General features: G+C 40.9%; 1 protein-coding gene across 1 annotated transcript in view; it reads right to left on the bottom strand.

Moving 5' to 3' along the window:
* Nucleotides 1-906: 906 nt before the first annotated feature.
* The window catches only part of LOC137500959 (uncharacterized), a 47,191-nt gene continuing 29,108 nt past the window's right edge, over nt 907-18,989 (bottom strand). The window contains exon 6 of the mRNA XM_068227722.1: nt 907-1,184. Within this exon, the coding sequence (XP_068083823.1) occupies nt 1,091-1,184 (94 nt within the window). The 3' untranslated portion in view covers nt 907-1,090. The remainder of the gene's footprint in view (nt 1,185-18,989) is intronic.

The raw sequence follows: 18,989 nt of genomic DNA, 5'->3' as shown, positions 1-18,989 counted from the left end.
AGAAATGTTAGTAACACAGTATGACAGTAAGCTGCCACAAAATTGGTCATACTTATTCCCATGCATGTTTGAATTTACAAACATTTTGATTATCTATTTTTCTATACACATTTGAACTACGTAACAATTAATTATTTCACTAGAATGAATAGAAAACCACAGATAAGGTATAAATCATTTTCTAATAGAACTCAAGTGTGCAAAATTTTGTAATAGAGGTTCTACTATTCGCTGTTTTTATTCATCACGATTCCATGATTCAAAGAAGTTTATGAACCACTGGCTTAGCCTTATGTATTTTGTAATATTTAATTGCTAAATAACATATGATTTCATCTCACTTCCTCATGATTTTCTTTTCATAAATGTAATTTTATATATAAAAATAAAAATAATTTTGACATATATAGATAATTCGTCACTGTTCGAGCAAAATCCCACATTGCTTTTTCTATCCATTATTTCCCTTAAGACTTGTCATGCCTCCCAGCCACATATGCTATTCATTAGAACAATTATCACTGTGTTCATTTTCGTATGCTAACATGTAAAGGAAAATGAACCTTAAGAACATTATACTGTAGGGGTGCATAAATAAGTCATGCAAACATACATTCATAGAGTCCGGTACAGTTAGGTTCATTTTCCTTTATACATAAGCAAAGGAAAATAAACACAATGAATACTGTTCGGATGGACTAAATATCCATATTTGGCTGGGAAGCATGACCAGTCTTAAGGAAAATAATGGCTGGGAAGAACATTGTGAGATATAACCTTTTGCCCGAACAGCGACGAATTATTCCTGGGACACACTGGTAGATAGCCAACACTATTTAATACAGTGATTTAGTTTCAGAAGATGAACCTTGAGATATACAAATGCAACTGATTCTCTCTGTTCTTACTTTATATACATGAGCCAGATCACCCTAAGAAAACTATAATACAAAGGGAAAGAAAAGAGAAGGAGCTACAGTATCTGGTGAGTTGATAGACCTCGCCTGAGTATATACAATTGTTTTTAACAATATATACAACATAATTTACATATAGTTTTACATAATTTAAACATGACATATTAACAAAGTTAAATGGACACAGAAGACAAAAGGTCATGGATGAGAAGAGCCGAGTCTCTGCTGACTCCAGTAATTTGCTGAATACTAGCAACAGAATTGCAGCTGAAACAAAAAAAAGAGGGGGATGTTTAATTACAAAAATGAATCGACAAGAGAATGTTTGAGATGTAATTGTGAATGTGAGAGGAACCTTGAGGAACAAATTTAGATTTTTCTTTTTCTATTGAAAATTGTATGGCTAATGTTACCAGATCAGATTCTTATCATCATCATCAGGAGATTGCACTTAGGGGAGGTGAATCAGCAACAAGATAACATTGGGACAAGTGATACACATATTGTCACATAAAGAATGGAGACCTCATATGTAACAAAAATCTGATGTACAGGAGAGAGAGAAAAGTTGTCCTAAACGATTGAAAAAATTAATTCATCATCATCATCATCATCATCATCATCATCATCATCATCATCATCATCATCGTTGACCAACTCGTTTCCTAGGTGTGGTATACGAGCCCCTTCCATTTTGTTCTGTCCATGAACCATTCTTCATTCACAATCTGCTCCCAATCCTGACCTTTCTCTTCTACATCCTTCTTCACTAAGTCTGTCCATTTTTCTCTAGGTCTGCCCACTAGTCTCTTTCCCCTGATTTCTCTTTCATACTCCTTTCTTGCAGACCTGTTGGCACTCATTCTTTTCACATGACCAAACCACTTCAGTCTTGCCTTTTGGATCTTCTGGAGTAAGGAGTCTTCTAGTCCTACGTCTTCTCTAACTTTTTCATTCCTGATTTTATCCCTCCTGGTCTTCTGGATCATTGTGCGTAGGAACTTCATTTCTGCTGCTTGGAGTTTCGAGTTGTCCTTTCTTGTTAATGTAGCGGTTTCCAGGCTGTATGTGAAGATAGGGGTGTAGTATGATTTATACAGTGTCATCTTGGTTTTGAGTGGTACTTGTTTATCCCATAGTAGCTGTCTTACTTGGAGGTAAAAATGTATTGCTTTGCTGATTCGACTGTTTACTTCATATTTAGTTATCCTTGGACATTATACTACCCAAGTACTTAAATTCTGTGACACTGTCCAGCTTAGTGCCATTTAGCATGATTTCTGGCTGATTTTCACCCTTCTGTACCTTCAACACCACCATTTTAGCCTTGTTGATGTTTAATCCATATCTTTCAAACTCCTGACTCCACCCCTGCAGTCTCTCTTCTAAATATTTCTCTGAGTTACCCCAAATTACTACATCATCTGCAAATGCAAATGCTTTTAAGTCTTGTTGCCCCTTTTCTTTTAGTGCCTTTAATATGGTATCCATTGCAATGATAAATAATAGGGACGACAAAGCACTACATTGTTGTACTCTGCTTTTTGTCTCAAACCAGTCTGACAGTCCAGAACCGACTTGTACACAGCTTCTGGTTTTCTCGTAAAGCACCTTAACTTTTGAAATTAGGCTGTCTCGAACTTCGAGCTTTCTCAGGCACTCCCAAATAAACTCCCTTGGTATGCTATCATAGGCCTTTTTGATGTCAAGGAACAGTAGATATAAAGGCTTCTCTTTTTCCCAATGTTTTTCCATCAGCATCCTGACAGCAAATATAAGATCTGTTGCTGATCTTCCAGGCCTAAAGCCATACTGTTCCTCTTCTAAAAGTGGTTCTACAATTTCTCGTAGTCTATTCTCTATAATTTTTTCCAGAATTTTTAGTCCATGAGAGAGTAGAGTGATACCACGGTAGTTGGTACAATTCCGTCTGCTGCCTTTCTTGAATATAGGTACAATTATACCTTTCTTCCATTCTTCTGGGATGGTATTTTTCTGCCATACTACATTTAGGAGTCTATATAGACACTGGATTCCTGGGGTTCCTCATGCTCTTAACATGTCCACACTTAACTCATCTATTCCTGCAGCTTTCCCTTTCTTCATACTTTTAAGGCTCTTCTGTATCTCCAGCCATGTGATTGGTGGCTCCATATTTTTACTGGGCTCTTCACTTTTTCCAGATTCTTCTCTGTTTTGAATTATATCTGATGCCTCTCCACTCAGGAGCTTGTCAAAGGAGGCCTTGAATTCTCTCTTGATTCCATCTTCCTCTCTTACTACTGATCCACTGTCCTGCTCTATTACCTCAATGTCTTCTAGGTTATTTCACTTGTTTTTAACTACTCTGTAAATAAGTTTCTTGTTTCCTCTGCTGTCCTCTTCCAACTTTTCCACAAACTCATTCCATTTTTTCTCTTTCTATCCTCTTAGCTGTAAGTTTTTTTGCCCTGTTGAGTTCCTGTAGTTTAGTTATTTCTTGGCCACCTGGATCTTGTGCATCTCTTTGCTTTTCTTTGTCTAGCATCTTTTTTGCCCAATTTCTCTCTTTTATAGCCAATCTGACTGTCATTCCACCAAGGTGTCTCTTTTTCTTTCATGGTCGATCCTGTTAATCCACCCAGGTCTTTAGCTTCACCCACCAAAGTATCCTTAAAAATTTTCCATTCTTCTTCTACTGTATTCATTTCCCCTTTTGGCAAGTGTCTCTGTATCCTCATTTTATATTCTTCCTTCAGCTTGGCTTCTTCTAATTTCCAAGTCTTCACTTTACGTTTTCTTTTCTTCGGGGTTGTGTTAGCCACATGATTTATGTCTGCAATCAATACTCTATGATCACTGTCCATACTCTCACTGGGGATAACTTTGACATCAGTTACATATTTCCCTCCTTCTATGTTAGTGATGATATAGTCGATGAGAGAGGTTTTCCATCCCAGCTATATCTTGTTATCCTGTGACTGTCTTGTTTTTGGAAGAAGATATTTTTGATGATCGATCCATTTCTTCTGCATAAATCAAGCAGTTGTTCGCCTTCTGCATTTCTGTTCCCGAAACCATGTGATCCAATGATTTCCTCATAACCAAGTCTGTCTGTCCCAACTTGTGCATTTAAGTCCCCAATGATGATGACATTTTCTTCATCAATTATATCTTCTAGATCTTGACAGAATTGTTCCTTCTCTTAAGCACTACATCCAACCTGTGGTGCATATACCTGCACTACCGTGTAATTTGTGGACTCCAGCTGCATAGATAATTTAATGATCCTATCATTCTTATAGGATACTTCGGTAATGGCGTCCATGTCTTTTGTTATCAAGAAAGCTACAACATTTATGGCCTCTTCCTCGCGTCCACTCCATACTAATTTGTAGCCATCTCTGAGAATCTTCCTACCTGCCTTTCTCCATTTTGTTTCGCTCATTCCCAACATGGATAGATTTTTCCTCTTCATCATATCGATAAGTTCTTCAGTTTTTCCAGTCAGGATCAAAATATTCATAGTCCCAATTCTTACATTGTTCTTCAGACATATCTGTCTTTCATCGGAGCCATGTTGGCCATTATACCTGCCAGATCTGCTCGAAGACGTTGTCAATTTCCATCCGAGGCTCGTTTGATTGTTGAAAGCAATTCGAAGACTCTACCACTGGCTTGCAAGGCACGCATTTCCTCATGTCAGTTAAGTCTTTGATTTACCCGCCAATACTCGGGAGGTTGACTGCAGTGGTTGTGTTGTAACCAAGGTTGAAATTTACAAACACAACTTTTATTTGCTTCACTTTATGATATTTACACAAATAACTGAAATTTATTTTGAAGCAAAAAGGAATATTGAATCTTGAGAAAAGTCTGTCTTTATACAATATGTACAGGTTTACAGTCTTTATATACACTTCTATCTTGAAAAGATAGTCTTTGTGAATTGACACGTTGATAGTCGAAAACTATCTGGCACACTAACATGAATGTCTTTGAGAGTCCTTGTTTGTTGAAGTGCCTGAATTCCTAAAAAGCAAGTTCAATTGATTGAAGAAATTCCACCTAGCGAAACTAAGGGAGCTTGCATAATTTAGGGAATGAAAATGGCTTGTAAAAGAATTACGGAACATAGGCAGTGGAAACAGGAAAGGGAGCGGTGACCAGAGGTGAAACCTCGTACTGCCAGAAATTCAGTCCACCTGGTCGAAGCACATTTTCAAGAGGAGTAGCCTCCGTGCTCGACGTAGGGTGTATTCTGGAGCTGGACACCGGGGGAAGTGGGCAAGTGAGCAGGCAGGGAGCTCCTATTTATAGTACACTCGATGGTCAGGCACGCGCACTGAGGGCTGCGCGTCGAAGCTAGCAGAATGATACACAGGCGCGCGTGCAGCTGGCGAGAAGGAAGCGCCGGACATACAACACCCTCCCCTCCTAAATACGCCGGTACGGCGTGAAACGGCGGCGGCGCTGGCGGCGACTGCGATGCTGGGGCGGAGCTGCTGGTGTCGCTGTTGTATTGTAAGGAGCTGGAACTGGGCGGAGTGGCGCTGTCTCGTCCTGAAAGGAACCCATTGTTATTAAATGATCTAAAGCGCGTTCAGCAATAGATTTATCAGGTTTAGCAATAGCATCAATAGCTGGACAGGGGCGGTAGCGCAGACGTATCTGATCTTGATGGCGGCAGATACGTTTCTCCGTAGTCTGTATCTCGTATAGACGATGACCCAAAGATCTGCAGATGACTCCAGGTATCCAGAGTGGGTTGGATTTGAATGTCCTGGTGTAGACCTTGTCGTTGAGGGAGAACTTCGTTGGTGATGCCTTATGCTGGGCCGGAAGAGGCTGTAACAGAGAAAGTAAAGTTCTGTGAGGTCGTCCATGGAGCTTCTGTGCAGGAGTGATATTATCAGCGCCGGGTAGAGTTCTGTAGTTGTTTAAGAGTTGGAGCAAGGCTTGGTCTTTAGTTAAGCCTGAAGAGACAGCTTTCTTCATACTTCTTTTAAATGTTTGTACGAAGCGTTCAGCTTCACCATTAGATTGAGGGTGAAAAGGTGGTGCTAGGATATGACGAATGCCATTATGTATACAAAAGTTCTGAAAAGCAGTAGCTGTAAATTGAGGTCCGTTGTCCGAAATGAGTACTTGCGGTAAACCTTCTGTAGTAAAGATTTTCTGGAGAGCACGAATGGTAGCTTCGGTTGTAGTAGTCGAATGCATATCCACGACATATGGAAAGTTTGACAGTGAATCGATGACTATTAACCACATGGAATTGAGGAAAGGACCTGCGAAATCGATGTGAACTCGTTCCCATGGAGTAGTAGCAGGAGGCCATGAAGCCAGATCAGAAGACGGGGCGTTCTGATTCGTTTGACATTGCTCACAATGACGTATTAGCTTTTCGATGGCGGCATCAATACCGGGCCAGTGGCAGTGTTGACGGGCGAGTTGCTTTGTTCTGGAGATACCCCAATGGCTTTGGTGTAATAATTCGAGAACTTGTTTCTGTAGGCTAAGTGGGATAACCACTCGGAAGATGGTGCCTGCTTCTAGTAATACAACTCCGGCACGAGTCGTGAGACGATGCTGCATACGATGATAAGGTGCCAGGTGGGCAGGAAGTGTGCTCTGAAGAGGCCAACCGTTGCGGATGTAAGTACGTACAGTAGCAAGTGTACTGTCCTTATCCGTAGCTTTAGCTATGCAGGTAGCATCAATAGGAAAACTGGATACAGTATCTTCAAGTTCTATGTCCAACTGAAGACATTCAGATTCTTGAGAATCGAAGGCAGTATCAGGACCAACGGGTAAGCGGGAGAGGGCATCAGCATTACAATGCTGGGATGTGGCTCGATATACAATCTGATAGGAATAATCAGAAAGGAACATGGACCATCTTTGAAGCTTTTTGAGGGAATTCTCTGGGATCTTATTACCAGGATGGAATAAGTGTACGAGAGGCTTATGATCGGTAATGATCAGGAAATGGTTGCCATAGAGATATTCATTGAAACGGCGAATACCAAAGATGATGGCTAAAGCTTCTTTCTCTATCTGTGAGTATCGACGTTGATGGTCATTAAGTGTTTTCGAAGCGAAGGCGATGGGGCGTTCTTGTCCATGACGATCCTTCTGGGAGAGAACGGCACCGACACCGTAGTCTGAAGCGTCAGTTGCTAGCGTGATGATCTTGTCGGGCTGAAAATGAGTGAGTTGTATAGCTTGAATTAAGGCGTTGTTGATTGTTTTCCATGCCTGTTGGCATTGCGGAGTCCACTGAAACTTAACACCTTTTTTACGTAGAGCGTTTAATGGAGCTGCCACTGTAGCGAAGCGTGGAATGAACTTATTATAATAGTTCGCTTTGCCTATGAAGGACTGAAGCTGCTTGAGGTTCTGAGGTGCTGGCATGTTTACTATCGCTGAGACATTCTGTGTACTAGGACGAATTCCATTCTTATCAAGTATATGTCCTAAGTAGTGAACTTGAGGTTGAAAGAAGGTACATTTAGCGAGATTCGCTCGTAGGCCATTGTCTTTCAATTTCTGGAGAAGGAGGCGTAGATTGGTTAGATGTTCCTGATGATCTTTTCCAGTAACAATAATATCATCCAGGTAGTTAGCACAACCGGGAATGGAGGCGGTGAGTTGAGCCAAATAGCGCTGAAAAATAGCCGCTGAGGATGAAACACCGAATGGGAGCCGCTGGAGCTGGAGCAGTCCGAGAGGAGTGTTGAGTGTGAGAAATTTCTTAGATTCTTCGTCTAAAAGTAGCTGGAGATATGCTTCTTTAAGATCAACTCGAGAGAAGAATTGTCCAGCAGAGAGACGACGGAATAAGTCTTCTGGACGTGGAATAGGAAAGATATCTGTGTCGAGTTGTGCGTTGACTGTAGATCGAAAATCGCCACAAAGTCGAACATTACCATCAGGTTTCTTGATTACCACGAGTGGAGTAGCCCATTGACTAGAAGTAACTGGTACTACAATTCCAGTTTGTATCCATCTGTCTAATTCTTTCGTAACCTGGTCTTGAAGTGCTAGGGGTACTGGACGAGCTTTGAGGAAGCGAGGCTTAGCTCCGGATTTCAGCTGTATGTGAGCTGTATAGTCTTTGGCTGTTCCGAGCTGAGAGTCGAAGACTTCAGGAAACTGCGCTAGGAGAGCGGTAACGTCAGAAGTAGTATGCAATGTAGATACGACGTTAATGTTGTCATGTATCTGGAAACCAAATAAGTTAAATAGATCCATGCCCATAATGTTTGATGCAGTGTAGTTGTTAACTACGAGAAGAGGAATGGCCTTCTGAATTCCTTTATAACTAGCCTGAAGCTTGATTTGACCTTTGATGTCAATTTTCTTCTTGTTAAATGTCACGAGCTGGATGTCAGCTGGAGAGCATGAAGGTGAACCTAAGTCGTGGTAGGTAGTCAGGTTAATAATAGAGACAGGTGATCCAGTGTCTAATTGAAAATCGACAGCTCGATCAGAGAATGAGAGAGGAATGATGATTTTGTGAGAATCCTTTGTGGGAAGAATAAGATTGATCTGATCAACTTCCATGTCTTGGCGGGGCTGTATATGCTTCCGGCGTGCTGCAGTAGTCGTAGCAGGGCGGAGCGAACTTTGACAGACAGTCTTAATGTGTCCAAGTTTATTACATCGTTCACAAGTAGCTTTGAAAAAACGACAGTCACGACGTTCATGATGCTTGAAACAACCTCGGCAGGAAGGCAGGAGTTTCGAGGTGCTTTTAGAATTGGGCTTCCGTGTAGCATTACGAGAGGGAACCTGGCGAGAATGCTTGGTGGAGAGCGCCTTATCCGTACGGTTCACTGTAGCAGAGGGCTTTCGTGTGGAGAAGCTATGGCTGCGGCAGTCTTGGTAGTAAGCTCATAAACCGTAGCAATACGCTGGACGTCTTCTAAAGAAGGGTTACTCTGCTTGACAGCGTCAAAACGTATTTTGTCTTCAGGAGTATGTAAAATTATCATGTCCCGAATGAGAGAATCGGTGTAGGATGAACCACAACCGTCCTTGGAGCAGATGAACTGGCAGGGTTTAGCTAGACCACGCAATTCAGTAATCCATTCAGTATGTGTCTGATGGGGTTGCTTTCTGCACTGAAAAAATTTATAGCGAGCAGCCACTATGTGAGGAGCTTTGGCATAGTGTTCTGTGAGACGGGCCAAGAGCTGCGTGAAGGGTACCTCAGATAAGTGTTCTTCCGGACTTAATTTACGTAGTAATTCACACGTAGCATTGCCAACCGAACTAAGAAATAGTGCGCGGCGGCGTTGATCATCTGTGACAGAATGGCAGATGAAATGCTGTTGTAAACGGGCTAAATAAACTGACCATTCTTCCTTAGCCGGATCAAAAGCAGAGAACGGAGGAATAGCTGATGGCTGTGTAGAGACAGAAATAGCTTGAATAGCCTGAATTAATGCTGCCTGTTGTTGTTGCATAAACTGTTGTTGTTGCTGCTGTAAGGCTTGGAAGACCGTAGCGAGTTGTTCCGCAGTAGCCATTGCGAGATGCGTGCAAGAATGAGTAAGGTAAGCTGTGTGTCAGAACTGGTTGGAGTGTCGTCGTTGTTTAGCACGTCTCCGTAGAGTTGACAACTGGGCCTGTTGAATTGTAGTGTCGTGTTTACCTCGTTGCTATAGAGTTGGCGATTGGGCTGATGACGTGTAGTTTGTTGCTTTTTACCTCGTCGCTATAGAGTTGGCAACTGGGGTCGAAGAATTGTAGGGTGGTGCTTTTTTACCTCGTCGCCATAGAGTTGTGTTGTAACCAAGGTTGAAATTTACAAACACAACTTTTATTTGCTTCACTTTATGATATTTACACAAATAACTGAAATTTATTTTGAAGCAAAAAGGAATATTGAATCTTGAGAAAAGTCTGTCTTTATACAATATGTACAGGTTTACAGTCTTTATATACACTTCTATCTTGAAAAGATAGTCTTTGTGAATTGACACGTTGATAGTCGAAAACTATCTGGCACACTAACATGAATGTCTTTGAGAGTCCTTGTTTGTTGAAGTGCCTGAATTCCTAAAAAGCAAGTTCAATTGATTGAAGAAATTCCACCTAGCGAAACTAAGGGAGCTTGCATAATTTAGGGAATGAAAATGGCTTGTAAAAGAATTACGGAACATAGGCAGTGGAAACAGGAAAGGGAGCGGTGACCAGAGGTGAAACCTCGTACTGCCAGAAATTCAGTCCACCTGGTCGAAGCACATTTTCAAGAGGAGTAGCCTCCGTGCTCGACGTAGGGTGTATTCTGGAGCTGGACACCGGGGGAAGTGGGCAAGTGAGCAGGCAGGGAGCTCCTATTTATAGTACACTCGATGGTCAGGCACGCGCACTGAGGGCTGCGCGTCGAAGCTAGCAGAATGATACACAGGCGCGCGTGCAGCTGGCGAGAAGGAAGCGCCGGACATACAACAGGTTGCCCACTGGGCGATGGGGTCGCCACATCCCTATGCCCAAAAATTAATTATCAAAGTTAATTCAGCTGTGAGAAATAGATTTACAAATGACTTCTCATTAGTGTTTTCTGTTTCGATATTTAGACCTGATTTAGCTGTCAATAGGATAAAGGGGGGGCGGGGGGGATATAAAGGCGAGCCTTCAGCTATTGTGCTTTCTGTCACATGTTCCAGGAGAATCTTCTTCAGTCATCACTGTCACTTTACTTAGTTCAGTAACTAGTTCATCACCTGAGTCTTCATCGAATAGGATATTGGCAATTTCAACAACCACTTATATTGGAGGAGGAGGAGGAGGAAATTCTTATCTCTTAATAATTATGCTAACCAAGAAAAATGAAAAGCCTTCCATTATATGGGCTTAATTTTAATTAAATACGAATATTTCTTATTTTAATAGTACTGAAAGGTGGAACCATTATATACCTTCTTTTAATTTGAACTCACTTCAATACAGAACAATGTGAAATTCTTATCTCTTAACTTTCACACAGTGTCGATGAAAACACGCGTGTCACTCTCTGTGCCAAATATTAAAGCTCATATTTCCGTCATTACCTACATCAACAAGCGGAAGTCTTACTTGTGCATTGTTAAGCTGCTGTCAAAGATATTCTCCATCTGGGCATCAGATTAATTGTTATTCGTTATCTATGTAGTCGTTACAATTCGGCATACTTTTCTGCAATGTCAATAGAGAATAGTGAGGTTAGGGCCTTCTCAGTGGAAGAAACACAGCCTCCCAAAATTTATCACTCTACAGGAACACATTTTGCCAGTAAATGTGTCACTAAGAAGAATGGGAGTAGATTGCAGAAGCTGTGCAGACAGTGTTATGAAAAGCGGTGTCACAGGACAGCATGTTCTATTGCAGCAAGTATCCAGGACAGCCAGACTTGTGTCTTGAGCAACACTTTATGAAATTCCATAAAAGACAGAAGTAATTGGCTCCAAACAATCCAATATCTACCGGTGTTTGTTGCACTGCACTATTATAGGTTACTATATTGGCTACGTATATTGTAAAGCGAAAACAGCGATTATTTGCACAGCAATGGCCCAATAAGGATTTTACTACACACCATTTTTATGAGAAATGTTCAAAAATAATTTATCTGTTACAGGAAATCTACAGTTCAATATCTACAATAGAACAAAAACATTCTTCCCTTCATTCCGTATCATGACTGCATCAAACGGTACTGGCGGCGACAAGCACATCAGTAGTGCTGCTGACACACTGTAAGCGTCATGGATCCTATGGATGAAAATATTATTTAAATATTTCAAATGATAATCTAAAATACATAAGGACACAGAAATGAACTACGGTAAGTAAACAAAGTATTACGGTACAGCAGAAACGGTTAACAATATCTGAGCAGCCGCAAACATGTTAATGGGTATGTTGATAACTAGAAAAACAGTACTTGTACCATCATTAAGAATAAGAATGTTGTTGGTTTTACGTTCCACTAACTATTTTAACTATCTTCCGAGACATTAAGATGCTGGAATGTTGACTCGCAGGAGTTCTTTTATCTGATGGTATATCTAGTGACATGAGACTGAAGTATTTGAGCACCTTCAAATATCATAGGGCTGAGCCAGAATTGAACCCACCTACTTGATCTTTGAAGGCCAGCATTCTACAGTCTGAGCTACTAATTAAGGAATGTGAGCCCTGCATAATTAATATGAAGAAAAATGCTCTTATGCCATGGTTGCTATTCAAGGGATATCCAAAAGGATCCTTAATGTGGTAGTTTCTCATTGCTTTCCACATATCCATACCACTGGTCTTAGTGACTCATCCATCTTCAGGGATTGTTTTCTATCCCAAGGGCAAGGGGTCTGCCCTACCTCTATCCATTCACCTACCCTCCAAGGAGAACATCTGCAGTTGTTGGAGGGTGACGGGTGACTCCTTATCCCAGGAGACATTCAGATCACTAAATAAACTACAGTGATCAGCAGTAGAGTATAGGCACCGTGCAGATAGATCGAAATGCCACTACTAGCGCTACATAGTGGCCCGTTCTGAAACAAGAGGTGAGGCGTAGTGCGAGAGTCTCGGTACAACATGTGTGACATTCGAACAATTTGCGGGTTTAGAGCGATTCAGTTCGGGGATTGAAGTGAATCATCATGCGATAAAGGAAGAAACCTTGTCGTCCGTGGCCACGTGAATGGCGTTGAAGAGTTAATTTTGACTGGTTCGGATACATCATAGGAAAAGTCACCCGACAAACGTCGGTCACTTTGCCGCCTTATATCGTGAAACTTGAGGTAGTCAAGATGTAGTTAGGTAACAATTTATAAAGTTTATTTAGTAAGGATTACTTAATGCATGTTTGCTAAGTTGTACGCATTTTTATTTTGTCATCAGGTTGACCAGAATCGTAATGTCTCTATCAGCGAATGTCCCTGTCTTGCCGGCGCCAGAGGAACTTGCAAACATGTAGCTGCGGTAGTGTATTATTATAAATAATGAAAGTGTTGTCTCCAAAACAGACCGTCCGCAACAATGGGGAAAACCGAGCCCGAAAATGTCAACAGAAAAATATAGAAAATAGAAACGCGTAAAAGAACTGTTCGGTAAAAAGACTTTGGAAACATCTCTTCCTCCCTTCGAATTAACTGAGGATATTTTAAAACACATCTCTTGCAGTCTTCGTACAATGCTTCGAGCAGAAGCAAGTACTGAAATCGAACAATCGTGCAGGACCGTAGTCACCTCATTGACAGACAGGGTAGTGAATGATGTGGAGAGAGAAGAATGTGAGGAAATTGTGACACAGCTATTACATTTACAAGTCTCTAAAGACGTGCGCTTGCCAGACAAATACACCTTTCGCACTGAGTGATGAAATTTTTTTTTACGAGCAAAGTGCAGGTTGATACAGATCATACAGTATAGTTTAAAACTCCCTGGGCACTCTATCTCAATCAGGAAGCCCTCAATGGTTTCAAGAAAGAAACATAGGAATATCTGCTAGCACGAAAGCGCATTGGATCAAAACTAGGCGACATAACTTTGATACTTTAGCTCTCGCATTTGTAACTGAATCTCCAATTGGGAGCTGCTTTGAACAGTCTTTCTTACGGAAGTGACATGGAAAGTGAAGCAGTAGAATGCTATGGAAGTTCATTTGGTGTACATGTTATTCGATGTGGGCTAATAATCCACAAGAAACAACCTTGGATTTGTGGATCTCCAGATGGCATAGTTCTTAAAGGAAATTAAGCTGACAGAGTGTTAGAAGTTAAGTGTCCATCTTCCTGGAAAGATAAACCAATAGTAGATGAGTCAGGAATGTGTGAGTACATTATCTTTACTTTGACGAGCAAAATAACATACAGTTAAAGACAAGTCATATGTGTTACACACAAAGTTCTATTTCAATAATTACTTGCAAAAAATTAGCGGTATTCCTAATAATAATAATAATAATTATTATTTATTTGTCAATTCTTGTTTGTTGAACGTTGAACAGATCAAAATATAAACAAAGAATACGGTATATAAAACAAACTGATGGTAGAACAATTCTCAAACTATTCTTTGATTATTGGAGGTTGCAAATTCGTTAACACGCAACACATATGCACGATGTCATCCACGTGTTGAAAAAGTTATGTTGGCAATTTCTGTAACGTATTGTATATTTTGATTCTTTGAATACACATTTCTACATGAATTCTAACACTCACAATATTGTAAGTACGGTACTTTCAACTTCCTCAGCTGTTAATCTCCCGTCATGTAAGAACGGTGGTGTCACGATTACGACACCGCGGCCAGATAAGTTAGGTCTGATGCCAGGAAATCCTTTATCAGCCATTACCTCATCGCCAAGTTAAAGAAAAGTTAATAAACCACTGTCGGTTGTTATGAATAAGTCCCTAGTTCTTCCACCGTAATATTAAGATTTTTTTCTTTTACTAGTGGCTTTACGTCGCACCGACACAGATAGGTCTTATGGCGACGATGGGATAGGAAAGGTCTAGGAGTTGGAAGGAAGCGGCCATGGCCTTGATTAAGATACAGCCACAGCATTTGCCTGGTGTGGAAAATGGGAAACCACGGAAAACCATATTCAGGGCTGCCGAGAGTGGGATTCAAACCCACTATCTCCCGGATGCATTAAGACTTAAAGGCGATCATACCACTGAAGTGATTGCAATTAAAAATTCTGCAGTGTAGCAACCCTTGTATTGAGAATAGAAATACACTCTCTGATCTACTTGGGGAGGCTTTTTTCTTGAGCACTTTCCTTACTAGGCCAGAATATGAAATTTTTCGTACGCAGTGCCAGTTGCATGAGCACGGTCGTAAAAATACGTGAAACTGTTGTCCTATAAATACCGAATAGCACTCCAAAACCAGAATAGGACAGTCCGGTTTTCATTTTCAGTAGAAAATCAATAATCTGGTTTCTTTACATAACTTCGAAACGTTACAGTTTGGTAATAAAGCAAGCAGCAAGGCGAAGACGTTGAAGTTCACACCTGTTAAATCACGCATTTGAGTATTGTTCCTTATGGAACTGTAGGCTTGGAAACCTGGACCCTTGATGTCTGCATGATCTTCTTCCGTTCCACACATTTTATCATGTTTCGTAATGTCCCCTCCCAGATCGAAATTAAGTGGAATACATTTACGTCGTTTTCATTTATTGAACAAGAAATGAAGTCTGAACAATGAAAATCAGATGCATCTCTTCCCACGGATGCATCCTTGGTTATGTTACTTGGGCAAACTGTAGGTACTTGAAAATTTTCCGTCTGATTCTTCCTTTTTTAATCGCTTGAGTTGTCTGTGAAAGCGCTGTAAGCTGGGTCCCGGCGACACATTTCTCTTCTTGTATTCATCCGGAAATATTGTCGGAACATAGGATGGACTTAGTGGGTGTCCAGATCTTCTGCTTCCCATGAAATGTGCACTACATATTCTTGAGTAAGTCGTAGGTTGCCAAAGTGATCCATCAGTGCTAAAAATTAAAACCAAAATTAAATTAAATCGGATCAATTGAACTTATTGCAAACATGTGCAGAACGTATGTGTAGGCCTGCTTACCTCGTTCGGTTAACTGCTTGTATCCATCACCTCCTTCGGTCCACTTCTATCGCTCGTTTTGGAAAACAATAAACTTGTACTTCACTTCCCGTATTTGCGTAAATACTGGAACATCCGACAACACAACAATTGCGTTTACTTGATCTCCTTTCCTCTGCCATTATCATCGGAGTATCTAGCCTCTCAGTCATGACAGAACAGCTACTGCGAGTCTGGAATCTGCCTCACGTGTTGTTCTTCACCCGGCCGCTAGAGCGACACGCACGGTGCCTATATAGACAGCCGCACCAAGCAGGGGAACAGATGGTGATCACTAGCCGCTGGATACCAGTACCAATGCTAATAGATTTAAGAATGTATTTTGTTTGTGTGTGTGTGAACCCAACAACATTGGTACAAATATAATCATGTAATCAATGAAACCCACAGCAACCACACGTATCAAAAAAAAAAAAATCAGTCTTAAAACTTATATACTGTATATAAAAGCTGGCTCACTGATCGCTGTCTTCTCTAAAACCTCAAAATGTGGGACGTTCAAATTCTGCATGGTGGTTTCTCATGGGAGAAAGTGCTCACTAAGAAAGAGTTTCAAAAAAAAATTTCACCCCTGAAATGAAATGACTTATGGCTTTTAGTGCCGGGAGTGTCTGAGGACATGTTTAGTTCGCCAGGTGCAGGTCTTTTGATTTGGCGGTCGTAGGCGACCTGCGCGTCGTGATAAGGATGCAATGATGAAGACGACACATATACCCAGCCCCCGTGCCAGTAAAATTAACCAATGATGGTTAAAATTCCTGACCCTGCCGGCAATCGAACCCAGAAACCCTGTGACCAAAGGCCAGCATGCTAACCATTTAGCGATGGAGCCGGACATTTCACCCATAAAGGGATGAAACAGGAGCAAAACCCTGAAAAAAAAATTATTTATTTCTCTGAAACTGTTTGCCAAACAAAATTTCATAAAATGGTTGCTTCTTTATGTACTAGATGTTAAATAAACAAGTTTAGGAAATATTTCACCCCTTAGGGGGTTAAATTGAAGTTAATACGGAGCAGGGAATCTCTGAAACCGTTTGACATATGAGGTTGAAATTTCTCATGATGGTTACTCCTCCGTGTATTAGATGTTAAATAGGTAGTAGTCTTAAAACAATAAACTCCTAAATAGTTAAATGGGGATTAATTACCAAGAACAAAAATATTCATTTCTCCAAACACTTTGGTGTTCTAGATGTTAATTAAGTTTTTGGAATATTTCACACATAAGGTGTTAAAATGGGGGTTAGCTCTGATAAGAAAAATATTCATTCTTTTGAAACCGTTTCGCATGTTGAATATAACATATTTTAAAACATTTCATCCCTATGGGCTGGTTTCATCAACGTGGGTTAAACATTAATCCCGAATTATACAGTTTTAACTCTGAATTTGACCATTTGTCTGTTTCATCAAGGAGGGTTAATTTACTCTAAGTTAAGGCCGGAGTTAAGTTAACCCCTTCTTTCACCTGGGTTAAACTGTTAACTTGAGGTTAAAAGCAAAATGCCTGCAGAGATGCAGAGTTGCTTTATTTAGATTTGTTAAATGATGTTCCTAACAGAAATGGCCTATAAAAAGAAGGAGCGACTTTCAACATCTATCTAAGGAACAATTTCTGAAGAGGTACAGACTGTTAAAAACTGTCCTTTGATGTGTCATTATTTTCCTGGTTTTATACATACTTTAGCTATGTGAAAACTGCAACAATTAAGGTACGGTATTACACTCATGAGCAAATCAAAATGTGCTCGGTCTGGCACATGTAATAGGAGGGCGTGGCGTATACAGTGAGGATATCAAACCACGTACAGGCTGTATGAATAACAGCTGACCACAGGATGGGTAAGATATGAGATCTCAGCGCATTTGATCGTAGCCAGATTGTCGCCATCAAATATGTGGGCTATTCCACGTCAGAAGTCATGTAGGCACTGGGATTTCCAACGGCCACCGTATCAAGAGTGTACCGTGAGTACGTAGAATCTGATAAACCACTGCTGCCAGGGTCAAATGTTGCGATGTACAACACATTGATGGCAAGCTGCCGTCGGCAAGCTCGGATCGTTAGAGCGGATATACGTGCCACAGTGCAGCAGATCACCCATGAATTCAACGCTGGACAGTGACGATGTGTGAGCAATCATACCATCTAGAAACATCTTTCCTCACCATAGGGTACAGAAGCAAGCGTTGCACAAGGGTACCTCTGTTCAACACACGACACAAGGCACGACGACTGACATGGGCAACTGAACACCGCCATTGGTACTTGAAGAATGGAAAAAAAAAGGTTGCTTGGACTGATGAGTTGGGGTACCAGTTGGCACACGCTGATGGCCGGGTGAGTGTGTCGACGACAACGAGGCAATGGATCGCTCTTGCCAGCAGGGTGCAGTTCAGACCAGTGGTGGTGGTATCCTCGTAAGGGGATAGTTTACATAAGATAAAATGGGACCCGTGGGACATCTGACAATGTCTCTCACCAGCGAACGCTACAGGAACCTGCTGGCAGATCACGTTCACCCCTCTGTTCAAACGCAGAAGACCTGTACCTACAGCAAGACAATGCTCCAGTCCATCGCTCCTGGATTGTGGCTGACTGGTTCAAATGAGCACTCCATAGATGTGAAGATACGTGCCTGGCCCTGATCTCAATCCCAGTGAGCATGCTGTCAAGAGGGATGTGCATGCCCTGGTACCTGCTCCGACCCATCTTCATGGATTACAGGAGGTTATGCAGCAATCATAGATCAGTATGACTCCCCAATACTTCCAGTGTCATGGGGAGTCCATGCCATGCTGCACTACTGCCATCATCAAGGCACAAAGGGGTAGTACATACTACTAGCCAGGTATTTCTAATTCAATTGCTCATGAATGTATAAGACAGAATATTATTTAGTACTTACATAAAATTGAATAGTCTCAGAAATTCAGGTATTGTCCAAATTTTACATGAAGATTCAATATTTTCTGGTCACTTCTGATGGCATTATAAAAGTTCTTATAATCAAGTTCGGAGTTCACATACACACTTAAAGTTATAACTTCATCAACATGGTAGAGCACCCCTGCCGTCAAACCACTTAAGTTACATAAACAAAAAAATGTGCTTCATATTTGTGTTAGAACCCGGGATAATCAACAGCGTGCCAATGAATTTCTCATGCAGAGATCATATCTTTTTAGATAAGAGAAAATATACACCCAATGTTCGTGCACAGTTTTACTGTCACCATATTGAATACTCAGATCAGACACACCATAATTGATTAATTAATTAATTGATTAGAAAACGTTTGATTCATTCAATTATATTAGACTTTATGAATATCTTTTACTAATGATTAATGAATTCATAATCAAAATCAATAACTTACACCCTAGAGATGATCAAAAGCAAAGAAGGCGTGAAATAACAATATGTTTGAAGAAATAGCGATGATAAACTCGAATAACAGTTTC

Source organism: Anabrus simplex, chromosome 5 (genome assembly GCF_040414725.1).
Source record: "Anabrus simplex isolate iqAnaSimp1 chromosome 5, ASM4041472v1, whole genome shotgun sequence".
Classification (NCBI taxonomy): domain Eukaryota; kingdom Metazoa; phylum Arthropoda; class Insecta; order Orthoptera; family Tettigoniidae; genus Anabrus; species Anabrus simplex.
This window is presented reverse-complemented; position numbering and strand designations above follow the sequence as displayed.